This window comes from Haliaeetus leucocephalus, unplaced genomic scaffold (genome assembly GCF_000737465.1).
Source record: "Haliaeetus leucocephalus isolate CR32 unplaced genomic scaffold, Haliaeetus_leucocephalus-4.0 Scaffold189, whole genome shotgun sequence".
In the NCBI taxonomy this organism is placed as follows: Eukaryota; Metazoa; Chordata; class Aves; order Accipitriformes; family Accipitridae; genus Haliaeetus; species Haliaeetus leucocephalus.
The window spans coordinates 891278-904558 of record NW_010972625.1 but is presented as its reverse complement, the minus strand read 5'-3'; the positions used below and the strand labels follow the sequence as shown (position 1 = coordinate 904558).

Below are 13281 nucleotides of genomic sequence, written 5' to 3'. Positions count from 1 at the left end.
CGGGCAGATCCGGCCCCGCCCCCTGCCGGGGTAGGCGGGGCCTCCGCGCTTGATGAACGGGTAACTTTCCACCCCTGCCCACGTGGTGCACCGGGCTTCCGCCCCCTCACGGCCGATTAGGGGGCGCGGCGCCGGCGGCCTCGCCCCCTCGCGGCGGTGATTGGCGGAAGCGGAGCCGTGGGTACGCCCCCGGCGGCTCGCGCTGCCGCGGTGCCCGGCTCAGCGCTGCCGGCGGTCGGGACGGGGCAGGCAGGACCGGCGCCGGTCACCGGTACTGCGCACGGCACGGCACGGCACGGGCTCACCATGATCGTGTGTCCCCAGAGCGTGGAGCACCCCCGAGGAAGCCGGTGCCAGCGGCTGCCGGGGCAGGTAGGTCCCGCTCCGCCGCCACCGGAGCCCGTACCGGTGCACCGGGCTCGGCCCTGCTCGCCGCCCACCGGCCCGGCCCGGCTGCGGCACCAGCAGGCTAAGGCATTCCCGCCGCCCGCGCGCGGGCCGGGCATGGCCGCGCTCTCCCGATGCGGTGGCCGGCGGCCCGGTACCGGTGCCGGTGCGGCGGCGCCGTCCCCGTCCCCTTTGTGCGGGATGCGGGAGGCGCCGTGCCTCCATCACTGCCAATCAAACTTGTTTTTCTCTCTCCGCCTGCACTGCCCGCGCCGCGCACCGGGGGCGCTGCCGCCTCCACCCGCACAATGGGGCCCCGGTTACCGGCCGCCGGCACCGGGCCCGGCACCGCTGTGGGGACCCCTGCCGCGGGCACTGCACTTCGCCCGTCCCCTCGAGAACCGGGGCGGGGGGCCGGGCGAGAGGTGCCCGCCGCGGTCGCGTCCCCAGCGAGCATCACCGGCGGAGCCACCGGTACCGGCGGAGCCGCGGTCTCACCTCGCGGAGGGATGGAGCCCCGGGGGGCGGCGGTGTTCACACTGCGGAGTCTTTCCCGGCCGGGCGGGGGGCTAGGCGGGGGTCTCCCGGCCCCTCTCCCGCGGCTCCCGGCCCTGCCCGGGCTTGCTCCTGGTCGCAGAGCACAGGACTGGCTGGGCTCCTCCATCCTCCTGCCTGTTTTACATGCAGACTGCTCCCCGGCGATTGGCTGGCCGGGCAGCACCGGGGCATCGTTCCCCCGGCAGCACCTGCCCGAGCAGGGAGGGGGTGAGGTTGGCGGTGGGTACGGGGTCGGGGTGCCTATTGGGATTCAGGGGGCTTGGACCCACGAAAGCTGCCCCGGGGAGGGAGGCAGGTAGGCGATGCTCCCACTGCCCAGGGCTGCGAGTGGGTGCAGGGGAGGGGGAGGAGGGTTATGGCAGGGGAGGAGGAGGAAGGGGACACTGGGGGCAATGCGAGAGGCTGGGGAGGCAAGGCTGGGGGGGACGTGGCTGGTGGTGCCAGAGGAGAGACCTTGGGCTGAGCTGGTGCGATGGAGAGCAGGCAGGAAAGCCTAGCTGGGGGACGAGGGCTGAGGTGGCAGGCTGCCCTGCACCTTCCTTCATCCTCCGTTTCCAACCCATGTCTGCATGGTCCCTTGCTCCATCATCACCTGGACAAGCAGAGTGAGGAGAGCTGGTGGCCCCGGAGGCTGAGCTGGGGACCACCTTCCCCTGGGGGGAGTGAAAGCTCTGCTGGCTCCTCCACCTCTGCCCACCAGAAGACCAGTGGCTTTAACCCCGTGGGTGTCCTCAGGGCAACTCATTTCCCTGAGCAGAGGGACGTTGTCAGGGACTTTTGCAGGTCAGTTCTGGTTTGCACCTTATCCTGTGGGACAGAGAAGCCGGTGCTCTTCATCCCTCCCCATTTTAATTTGAGTTTTGGGGTTTTTTGGACCCCTTTGGCCAGAGGAAGTGAAGAGGAAGCTCCAAATGGCATCAAGTAAATCTCTTTGACAGCTGAGCACTGGTGTGTTTGTCAGAAGTGCAGGATGGTAGAAAATAGCCAGAGCTGCTTCCTGCACTGCCTCTGCGGGTGCGACTGCTCTGTGCTGCTGCATGGCTCAGCCCTGCTCTGCCTCCCCTCACCTCGGGGTGCTCTGCTCCACACCCCACGTTTTTGCTGGTTTGCAGAAGTGCTCCTGGTTTTCTGCCATGCCACTGTGGTCGCTGTGCGCTGGTCACCAGCCTTCAGGTGACTGCACCGGAGAGACGGGTGGGAGGAAGATGGTGGTGGTGTCAGCAGGGCCAGTTGCTCCCAGGGAAGATTTTGGTTCAAGCCCGGGATGAGAGGCGCACCCTCTGCGCCTGAGGGTGCTGCCTGGGCTCCCACGCGCAAGCGGGAGCTGTGACTTTCTGTGTGAGAAGGTAAGCGCCTGCTGCACCTGTGCCTTGGCGCAGGCAGGCTGCGGGTACAGACCCCGCTGTCGGGTGGGAGGTGTGGCAACAGGGCCATTGGGGCGCAGCAGCTGCCCAGGCACCTTTTGCCCATCCCTGCCCTCTGCTCCCACCCCCCTCTCAGGAGAGACTGGGATGGTGCGGCTCGGGGCTGTGCTCAGCTGGGGTACCACTGCAGGGCTGGGGTGGGCACTGCTGGGGGTGTATGGACCCCCTACCCAAGTTGCCTATCTGTGTTTCACTGGTGGATGCACCCAGTGCCAGCTGTGCCATGCACCCATGTGCTGTGGGACCTGCACCCATGCTGTCTCACTCTGTGTGCTCCCAACTGCATGGTGGGTGCTAGGACACCGCTTGCCCCTTGGCTTGCCGGGGCAGGAGCCCGGGAGCAGCTTGGCTGGCTCCACAGGTCTCCCCCCATCCTAGTGCTGGGCAGGAGGGCTTGGTGGTAAGGCTGATGGACTGCTCTGTTCTGGGAGGTATTTCATCTGTCATGTTTCTCCTGCTCCAGCCTTGCATTTGCCTCTAAGGCTGCAAGGAAACATCACTCGTAGTTTGCCCTTTACTTCTGCTCACCAGGCAATGCCCTCTCCCAGACAGAGACCAACCTGTGCTTCCTGCAGCCTGTCCTCCCACTAGCAGTGACCCCACTGAGCAGTGCTCTGCCTAGCTCCCTGACCCGAGCACAAGCTCTCTCCAGTGGCTTCTGACCTGTTGGTGTCCCTCTGGGAGCACCAAGCCAGGAGAGGGGATCCCAGCCACTCGCAGAGCCTGGGCTTGGCTGGGGTGGGCTGCTGCAGCGAGGGCTGCTCCAGGGAGAGCTAAGCAGACCGTGTTCCCTGCAGGTAGTGAAGATGTCCAGCAGCGACCCTGAGCGCCCCCACTTCCTCTTTGTGAAGGTGCTGGCCAGCCGGGGGCGGCTGGAGGCGGTGACCCAGCAGATGGGCTACCACCCGCAGTACCTCGACAGCTTCCTCAAGATGCAGCACTACCTGATGCACATGGACGGCCCGCTGCCCTTCGACTGCCGGCACTACATTGCCATCATGGTGAGCCCTGCTGGGAGCTGCCGGAGGGGACGGGGTGCTCTGCTCAGCCCTGTGAGGCTCCCTGCTCTCCCTCCACCAGACAGCCTGTGCCGCAGGCTTCTCTGCAGAGGCCAAAATCATGATGTCCTGGAGGTTGGGTGGAGAGGTGGGCTCGGGGTCCCAGGACGCCTGTCCCACCAGCACAGTGCGGGGATGCTGATGTGCTGCTCTTGCAGGCAGCTGCCCGGCACCAGTGCCGGTACCTGGTCAATCTGCACGTGCTGCAGTTCCTGCGGGCAGGGGGTGATCCTCAGTGGCTGCGTGGGCTTGACTTCATCCCCCCCAAACTCCGCAACCTTAATGAGATCAACAAGATCCTGGCACACCGACCATGGCTCATCACCAAGGAGCACATTGAGGTATATCAGCCAAGGACCAGGGTGGTGATGGGGACAGCAGCATCCCCAGGGGGTGCCGGCACCCTGACTGTGTCACATCGCTGGTCTATCTGTGTCCTGCAGAAGCTGCTGAAAATCAGCGAGTGGAGCTGGTCACTGGCAGAGCTGGTGCATGCCGTTGTCCTCCTGGCACACTGCCACGCACTTGCCAGCTTTGTCTTTGGCTGTGGCTGCGAGCAGGATGACGGGCTGGGGGGCCGAGGCTCACTGAAGCCCTTGTCACCTGGAAACCAGTGCTTCTGCGAAGTCGCCACTGGCAACGGCTGCAGTCAGGAGCTGCTGCGCATCAACCGCAAGCGGGTGAGCCCCCGAGGGTGGGTCCCCCGAGGGTGGGTCCATGGGGGGACAGGGGCACGGCCAGGAGCACTGCCCTCACCCCTGAGCCTGTGTCTGTGCAGTCTCTGGACTCCTGCATGGAGCTGGATTCCCTCCGGGAACGCATGCAGCGGATCCACGTGGAGACCGAGGGCAGGGAGGAGACGAGACTGCTGCAGCAGGACCGAGAGGAAGGTGAGGGGCAGGGAGCAGAGGTGGGCATGCAGGATGGGAGTTCATATGGCATATCTGGGTCTTGCTCCCCCATGTCTATACTTATATTTTCTGTGATGTACGGTTTGGAGACGCGCTCCTGGGATGCTGGTGGCAGGGGAGGAAGGCAGTGGCACTTCCCAAAGAGGCCCAGCAAAGCCCGGCTTTCAACGCCTGCTGCAGCTGGGAACAGGGCAGCTGAGCATTGCTCTGACCTGTCTGCAGGGCTTTCCCCTCTTGCAGATACTGACGGGGAAGTCACCGGTGCCACCAATCTTGCATGCTACATGCAGGACCCTGACTTTGGATACCAGGACTTTGCCCGGCGTGACGACGATCAGACGCAGGTATTCAGAGCCCAGGTGAGGTTCCTGCTCTCTCAGCAGGCGGCAGCCTGGGCTGCTGCCTCCCCTCTCCCCTCTCCCCTCTCCCCTCTCCCCTCCCCTCGTGGGGAGCAGGTGGTTGTGGGGGTGCCCATGCAGCCCGGATCTGGTGCAGCTGCTTTTGCAAAATACCTGAGTAGGGAAATTCAGCTCTTGAGAGGGAACCTGCCCCACTAGGGTTGGGGAGAGGGAGCTAACCACTGACTTCTGTCCCCAAGGGCTGCTGATTTCTTCACATTCTTCACAAAGGCAAGGGTCAAAAGCTGTGTGATGAGGGATGTAGTTTGTGGCAGAGCTGCCCCCAGAGCAAACCTATTGAATTCTGCTGCGTCCCAAGGTCTCCAGCCCTTCATCCTGGGAATATTCCCCAGGGTCCTTTTTGTGGTTGTGAAAGCCTCTTGCTGTGCTCAACAGGATTACTCCTGGGAAGACCATGGCTTCTCGTTGGTCAACCGGCTCTACTCTGACATCGGGCATCTCCTGGATGAGAAGTTTCGGATGGTTGATGGTCTGCAAAGCAGTGCCATGGCCAAGCGGCAGGGCTGTGAACCCTCTGTCTTCAAGCGGGGCATCTGGAACTACATCCACTGCATGTTTGGCATTAGGTAGGGAAACCAATCTCATGGTCCAGGGGAGAAAACTGAGCTGACCCAGGCAGGAGGAGGGTAGGGCACTCAGGCTGTCTTACAGATGGGCTTGGAAAAGGGACAAGTGAATTGCCTGCCTGGTTGTTGGGCCAGGCAGGGAAGAGGTGCTCAGCTTCTCTGGGCAGGGCAGGGTGCTTTGGGGACAGGGCTTCAGTGCCTGGTGGCTGCTGCTGTGTGTCCCCCTGCCCGGCAGCTGTGCTGTGCCCCAGGCAGACTACAGATGAGTTGCTCCATAGGGACACGGTGCTGGCTGTGACTCGCCCCTGTGCTCCCTTGCAGGTACGATGACTACGACTATGCAGAAGTGAATCAGCTCCTGGAGCGAATGCTCAAAGTTTACATTAAAACTGTAACCTGCTACCCAGAGAAGACAAACTCAGAAATGTTTGACAGGTTCTGGAAGCAGTTCAAGCACAGTGAAAAGGTGGGACAGCCAGCCCCTGGCTCTGACCAGCTGCAGTGGGGCTGTGAGTGAGCAGGGGCTGCAGGCTGGGGTGCTCCGGGGGATATACAGGAAACCTCTGAGCCACCAAACCAGTCCAAGGCAGGTGGGGGGGAAATGGACACTGGCTGTTTGTAAGGAGTTGGGCTTAGCGTGGCATGGGGCTGCCTGTAGTGTGATGAGCACAGAGGCCACTGGCAGCATGGGGATCTCCAAGGCCATTACCCCATCGGTGAATGCCTCCAGGTGAGCCCTTGCTCCAGCTGTAACTCACTGGAGCAGCTGCTGTAGGTAGCAGGGACTGTGCCAGCACCAGCCCGGCATGCTAATGCCAAGTGTGCTGGGCTCTGGGAGGCCACCACAGCCTGCAGGACTGGGAGAAGGGGGAAAGGGCAGCTGCCTGTGCTGGAAAAATTGGTGGCATTTTGTCCCATGCCAAAAGACTCACTAGCCTGGGTCGCTGCTTGCTTGCACCACTGCTCACAGCACACTGTGGCTGCCTGAACCTCTCTTGCTTCTCCCTTAGGTCCATGTGAACCTGCTCATCCTGGAAGCCCGAATGCAGGCAGAGCTGCTGTATGCATTGCAAGCCATCACCCAGTACATGATCTCCTAAATGGTGGGGAGCTGTGCTGCGGCAGGGCCGGGCAGCATCTTCTCTCCCTGGACTCCTGCGTGACCCATCATGCTGGGATGGATGGCAAGGGATTACTCAATTTAGTTTACTTGACTGTCTTGGGTTTTGGGTTCCCCCCCCCCCTTTGTGGGGCTGGCTGAGTGGCCCCGTTACGTGCAATTACCAAACTGTGAGGCAAGTCCGTGCTGCTGAGATGTCGGTGTGATGCTGGAGACTTGAACATGTCCAAGGAGGACTGCCAAAGACATGGGGGGAGAGGGAGGTGGGAGGGGACTGGGGCCAGTTTAGACGGATGTTCCCTCACAAGCAGAAGCTCCTTGCCCAGACACTGTGGGAGCCTCGGTCACCGCAACAAGGGCAGAGGGGCGAGCTGGCTTCTTTCCCTGTGCTGCAGTGGCCGCCCTGCTTGCAAGCCACCCTTCGGTGTCTGGCCTCGTTGGGGTGATGCATCTCGCTTGGGAACAGCACGGGCAGCTTGTGGGTGTGTTGCAGCATCCCGAGTTGCATGGTCAGGCAGGGAGGAGTGCTGGCTCCAAGTGAGGGCCCTTCCCCAGCCTGGGATGGGAAGGGGATGCGCTTTCTGCCTACGCGTCCTGCCCTTTAGGTCTATGTGCCAAACCCCTCTGGGATGGACAAGTGATGACCGAGGTGAAGTCCAAACTGTGAAGCTCTTGCTGGCAGGGTGCCCTAGGGCTCTGCCTTCTCTGACGGTGGGGTGAGAAGGTCTGTGACAGTGTTCAGGCTCTGGAGATTTCTGCAGAACACTTTGGGCAGTCCTCGGGGAGCTTGCTCCAAAGCCCCTCCTCTGCCTCCCATCAGCAGAGGGGCAGGAGGAACAAGGAAGGCTTTCTGACTTAATGTGGCTTGTATTTTCTTACCACCGTGAGAGGGCCAGTCACTTGCTGCTTAACAGCATGGTGGAGGAGCCTGTGGTCAGCACAGGTGAGCTACAGGAAGCTTCTCCGTCAACCTGGGCTGGGGAGACTCCCTGGGCTGTCCCCATTTGAGCAGAGGCAGCCCATACACCAGCCTTGCCCTCTGCCCCATGGGCAGGAGCATGTGCCACTGCTCCCCCCTGTCCCAGGGCTGCTCCCTGCCTGTGCTGCAGCCCCTGGCTGGGGAGGTATGAGGGATCCAGTGCAGGCTCTGGAGAGCAGCCATGAAAGGGGAATGAGGCCACCTGTGATAAGTGGGAGCCTGAAGCAAGGGCAGCTGTCAAGTCAGCCCAGTGCACGCTGCTTCAGTCGACCTGTTTACTGCATAAATGTACAGGGAGAAAACCTTGTGTATGGAAGCTACAGAAAAAGCCTATTTTTGCTATAAATATATTATGTTTGACATGGATGTGTGCTTTATTTCTGCCAGATGTTGGAAAGGGGATCCAAACTTAGACTGCTGCTCTGAAGGCAGGACAGCAGTGCCTGGCTGACTGCAGCCCCGAGATGGCTCCAGCTCCAGGAACTCCAATGTTCCCAGCCACGATGGGGTCCTGTGCTGACAGCTCTGGTCCAGGGCCAGCAGCTGTTCACTGGGGCTAGACCCGTCCTGTTCAGCTCAGCTATGTCCTCTTCCCATGCTCAGATGAACAACTCCTGCAGCATTGCATGTTCAACAGGAAAAGAGGGAAGGTTTTCAAGGGGCTGCAGTGCTCTGGCAAGTAGGAGGCTGCTGGAGGAAGGAGCTGGCTTCTCCCTTGCCAGGTACCTGGCCATAGGAGGGTGAGGTGTGGGTGCTGCTTCTGCAGCTGAGGAAGAAGCATTTTGCTTGCACTCACAAGCAGGTGCTCGGTGAGCAAGGCCAGAAACCAGGACCAGCTCTTTCCCCAGCTACACTGCAGGTGCCCTCCCTGCAGCATGGGCTGGAGGAACCTGTGCTGGAGCTGGACCAGCTTTTACTGGGCCAAGCTGGTGCCCAGGCAGTAAAATGATGGGACAACTGGTGCTGGGCAGTACTGGCTGAGTCAGTATGGTGCCAAGACAGTGGCACCAGTGCCAGGATGACTGGTGCTGGGACAGGTGCCACTAGGCTTGGCTTGACAGTACTGGGACAGGCACTGCTGTACCATCATTTAGCCCCAGTGAGGGCTGGGCACAGATGGGGGCAGCTGGGTGTCCTGCTCGCTGTCAGGAATAGCGCTCCGATTAACTGTAGCATCCTGCCTGCCTGCCAGCTGTTTTGCCAGCCTTTCCCCTGCTCCTGTGAAAGCAGCTCTGTCCCCTACAGGGCTGGGATGAGCTGCAGCAGGCAGTGCTCTGCAGGCCGTACTGCCCTGGAAGCAAGCAGCGCACCACAGGTCTGCGCAGCCTGGGGCTGGCTCCCAGCACGCTGCCAGCAGCAGCATCCTCACCACCCACCATCACCGTGCACTGCTGGGGAGAGAGAAGGGAGATGGCAGCAACAGCATGGCGCTGGCTGGGGGTGAAGGGCTGCCCATCCCCAGGAGCTGCAAAGCAGGTTCCCTTTTGCCCCCCATCTCTCTCCGTTCGTGCACAAAGAGCTGGCCTTACAGGAGCTGGGACAGCTGCTGCTTGCTCCGGCTCACAGAACAAGCACCAGTCACAGCAGCAAGATGAAGGGCTCCATGGGCTGTCAACCCTGACCAGAAACGAGCACAGCTGCTGGCAAGGCCAGGGGAGACTGCCAGCCTCAGCTCCCCAACAAGAAGAAAACATCCTGACGTGATCTCAGAGCTAGAAAGCAAGAAATGAAGCAATCATCTACTCCCATCCCTGCAGAGCCAGCAAAGTTACTATCACGTCCCAAGTAGGTCTTGTAGCAGGTAACTCAAGTATGGGGGATTGTGTCACTGGAGAAGCCTGTAAAGGATCTTGTTGACTAGACACTTCAGGGTAGTTCTACACCCACACTAGTAACTACAGTTCAGCTTTTGAAACCCATGAGCTGGTCCTTCATGTTACCATCCTCCCCTGCTCCCCTCCTGTGCCCGGCCAGGCTGTGAAACTGTTGCACTCACTGAAGCCCAGGCCTTAAGGCTTCCTGGGAAGGGCAGTGCAGGCGCTACACCATTCAAGGTAAGCAGATGGCTCTAAGCCACATGGCACACCATGAGTCTGGCAACTTCAATGCTTGGGACCCTGCCCTGGTGCAACCCTGCACCCTTCATCTGCTCAGACTAGGATATTCCTCTCTATTGCTCTGTGCTTGGAAGAAGGAGAGCTGCCAGAGCCCAGGGTACCTCTCCTCTGCAGGAACCCTCCAGGATGTCCAGCATACCCATGTGGGAGCCAGGCCACTGTGACCTTACCTGGAATTACTGAGGGGTGGATGCAGGCACATGTCCAAAGCAGTCACCGAGTTTCCTGCAAGAGCCTGTAGCAGAAAGGCCTGCTGGCAGGCACAGCCAGGACTGCTTTTGTTACAGCCAAGCCATCCCCAAGCTGCGTGGGGGGAGGAATGGTGTGTCCTAGCCTGCAGAGAACAGCAAGCCATGCTGCAGCAATGGTTACTGTCACAGCTCCTACAATGCACCCATTAAAAGACAGCCCTATGGCTGCTGGTCTTACAACAGTGGTGGAGGGGGAAAAAATAGTACATGGGAGCTGGGGATAGACTGTCCTGCCAGGACAGCCCTGGAGCAGGCAGCGTGCACCCCACTATCTCCCCATTCTCCAGCTTGCCTTTCCCACACACCAGCTACTCCACCACAAAAGACACGTGAAGTAGGGCAACAGACCTCCCTGCTGTGCTTTCACACATGGTTCCATCGCTGGTGGCACAGGAGAAGCGTTCATCAACCGGCAAGCATCTGGGGCAAAGCAGGTCTCTGGCCAGAAACTAAGATGAGCAGAAAAGCTGGTGAAGTTTTTGTGCTGGCTTCAGGTACTGCTGCTCTGCAGGCAACTACTCCATAGGCCAAAATGCTTATGGTGACAACTCCAGAGACCTACGAGGTCTCTAATGCTGCAAGAAAGCCTGATCTACTGCAAACAAGGTGCACTGAACCCATGTGACTGTTAGGAGAGAACACAGCAGGACTCTTGGTGACTACTGCAGATGGTGTCACACGCATCAAAAGTGACCCTGAGCCAAGGCATCCAGGTCCCAGGCATCTATTTGGTGCTTTGCTCTCCTTGGCAGTGCTTAAGCGTCACTAAGGCCAATGCTCAAATCAGCATAAAAAGTGTTAACAGCTACTGGGGGGAATGCATGGTCCCCTGTTCTATGTCAAGTTTTGAATGCATCCATCCTGACCCAACCAACAATTGCAAAACCTACCCTCAGCATTTTGTTTCTCCAACAGCACCTACAATTATGTGCTTGCAGGAAGCCCTAAGAAGTGCCCAAGGAACAGACAGTTCCCCTAAGGATCTCCTCCTAATCCCCCATTTTTGGGGATTGGCTTAAATCTTGAAGCAGGAGCCTTAAGATCCCTTCCAGAGTTACTTGCATTAACCATTTTAGCACTATTATTTTTCAGTAGTATTCTTTATCAGGTATTACTGAATATTGAGTATCCAAGGCTTTGAACGCACATTTTCTGGCTGTACACATGCTGTGTAATTTCATGAATGAGACTTTCTCCTCAGTATTTTTAAAAACATCCCCCACTTGCTCTCCATGTGTCTAACCAGGCCAGTGCAATCTGTGCTCTACACTCCCTCCCCATTTCTCTCTGATCTACTTACCTGCCTCCACGCCAAAGCAACATGACCAAGGCTCTAAACAAGTCTTGTCTTCTCTAAGATCTCTCCTGAGCTGTGGTGCATGGAGCACCCCCAGGGTAGAGGGGGACAGCACATTCTCCAGCCTCATCCCAGCTGTGAGAAGGCAGACCTGCTGGAACAACACACTGTTTTGATTCAAGGGCTCCACCATGCTCCTCACAAGCTGCTTCACTGGCTTGGACTGTATCTGCATTCCTACTTGCCTTATGTCAAGGCAAAGCCCCTTAAGGTACACACTTGAACACCTCTGAGCAGTCCCAAGGAATAACCAGCTCCTAGCTTCCACTCTGACAGTCATATCCCCTTTGATGGGCAGCTCCAAGCCATTATCTCCTACTATCAGAAATGCTCTCCAGCTGTAGTAACCTTCCTTTTTCTGATGGAGGATTTGGGGTATGCAAGCAAAGATAAAAGCTCACTCACATGCTCATCTGTCCTAATTGTCAGCACCTGCTTGTGGATGGGGTGTCTGAAAGAAGAGGGTAGCAGCAAATCCATCTCTTTATTCCTAGAGATAACAGGTGGAGTTGCTGACACTCGAAGATGTTTGAATGTAGCTATATAAAATGAAGAGTCATCTTCTGCACTCAGGTCTAGAAGGGCAAGGAATTAAGGGGTTAGGATGACTCTAGACTAGTCCTGCACAAGTTAAAACTCCCCAGGGTCAGTTTTAGGGCTTGGCAACCCCATGGGTCCCCACACACTGCCAGCAAGTTGTAACAAGAGGCTCTACAGACTGCAGAGCACGCTGGAATCTTTGTGGGCTGTCACACTGCAACCCTTCCACTTCTGGCCAGCTAAGGGGCATTTCACCTAGGGGTTGCCCTAACAGGTGAGAAGGGCAGATGAAAGAAGCCAAGGGCAAGAAAAAATAACTGGTCCTCACTGGGGAAACAAAACAAACCACATGAGACAGAGCAGAGGATTACAGGTTTTTATTTGTCAAACATTCCCCCCTAGTCTAGCACATTCTACAGTCTTGCTAGCACAGATGGTAACAAAGAGCCTGTAATGGTTCAGAAGTTACACTGCTACAGAGAGCAAACAAAAGCAGAGTTTTACTATGTAAAAAAATTTATTGTGAGAAATGGGTGAAAGAGTGCAGAGGGTGGAAAATGTCAGCTAGTGGTGCCTGCCCTGCGTGCAGCAGACGTCTGTGCTAGCAATGCAGAAACCCTTCCTGGGATCACACCAGGTGAAGACTCCACTGTGCTGGAAGCATCATTTCATGGAACCATCCCCATTGCTTTATGAAGAAGGCACCTTTCAGGAGAAGTGACCTATCTTCTACATAGCCAAACCTCTCAAGACACCTTGGGGAGCACCACACCGAGCACCACAGCACCAGCTGCAAACATCCCCTTCAACCACACACCATAATGCTGCCTCAGCCAGAGAACCATAAATGCAACACCATCAGCTCTTTCACTTTCAGCTTCTGCTGCCCCTTCTCCCTGCTTTACACCATGATATTAGATGCAAGTTTGATTCCATCAGAGGTTGTTTCCATCAACTAGAGACACATCATGGTGTGGGGAGAGACATAAAGGCTACTGAAGAGAGGGGATCCCTTTCTTGAAGGGTGAGCAACTGTGGTGACGGGTGGGACATGCTACCAAGCTTTCACAGGGACAGATCTTTCAGGCTTCAGGAGTCACCTCTTGCTTGCTTCTCCTCACATTAATTAGAACATGTTTTTCATTAGACATGCAACTGAGGCAAAACCTAAGCTATCCCTGTTCATGCTGATGTCCCAGAATTGATTGATTTGTTGTGGGTTTTTTTTTGATAATGAGTCCAGACTTGCACTTTATTTTGGTGACAATCCAGGACACCACTCCCAAGGCACTCTGACCTGTGGCACCAGACACAGGTTTCTCACTCCTGGAGCAAGGCTAGCCCTGAAGCATTTGAGTGTGGCTATAAATAAGCAACTAAGTAAGAAAATTAACAAATGATGATCTACGTCAAAGCTTTCTAGGCATTTCCTTTGGAAAAGCTGGTTAGTGCTACTTGCTTCTAGTATGAGCCTCATTTATGAATACATCTGGGCTCTGGAACGCTCCCACTGCTTTCATTCCTCTCACTTACCAGGATGATTTGACTGCTGTTTTTAAAGCAGCACAGGGTGGGGGATGACATGTTTTTAGAC

At 57.6% G+C, this 13281-nt stretch overlaps 1 protein-coding gene across 4 annotated transcripts; it reads left to right on the top strand.

Annotated features, from left to right (window-relative positions):
• Window positions 1-221: 221 nt before the first annotated feature.
• Window positions 222-7452, top strand: LOC104830422 (sestrin-3-like). Of its 4 annotated transcripts, none has more exons than XM_010565288.1 (9): window positions 222-372; window positions 3167-3370; window positions 3586-3768; window positions 3871-4107; window positions 4206-4317; window positions 4561-4682; window positions 5133-5323; window positions 5645-5789; window positions 6334-7452. In XM_010565288.1, exons 1-9 carry the CDS (start codon window positions 307-309, stop codon window positions 6421-6423), a joined length of 1350 nt encoding a protein of 449 aa, XP_010563590.1. In that variant the 5' UTR covers window positions 222-306; the 3' UTR covers window positions 6424-7452. The 4 variants fall into 4 exon arrangements, with proteins under 4 accessions (XP_010563590.1, XP_010563592.1, XP_010563591.1 ...); XM_010565290.1 differs by having other exon boundaries at window positions 3221-3370; window positions 4561-4697; window positions 6334-6622; XM_010565289.1 differs by having other exon boundaries at window positions 4579-4697; window positions 6334-6622.
• The last annotated feature ends 5829 nt before the right edge of the window (window positions 7453-13281 follow it).

What these genes read in the sequence shown, in the direction of transcription:
- LOC104830422 (XM_010565287.1), top strand. Translation starts at nt 307, where the DNA reads ATGATCGTGTGTCCCCAGAGCGTGGAGCACCCCCGAGGAAGCCGGTGC. An exon ending in CGCAGGTATTCAGAGCCCAG is followed by an intron (nt 4,698 to 5,132) that starts GTGAGGTTCCTG and finishes TGTGCTCAACAG; the next exon opens with GATTACTCCTGGGAAGACCA. An exon ending in CACTGCATGTTTGGCATTAG is followed by an intron (nt 5,324 to 5,644) that starts GTAGGGAAACCA and finishes GCTCCCTTGCAG; the next exon opens with GTACGATGACTACGACTATG.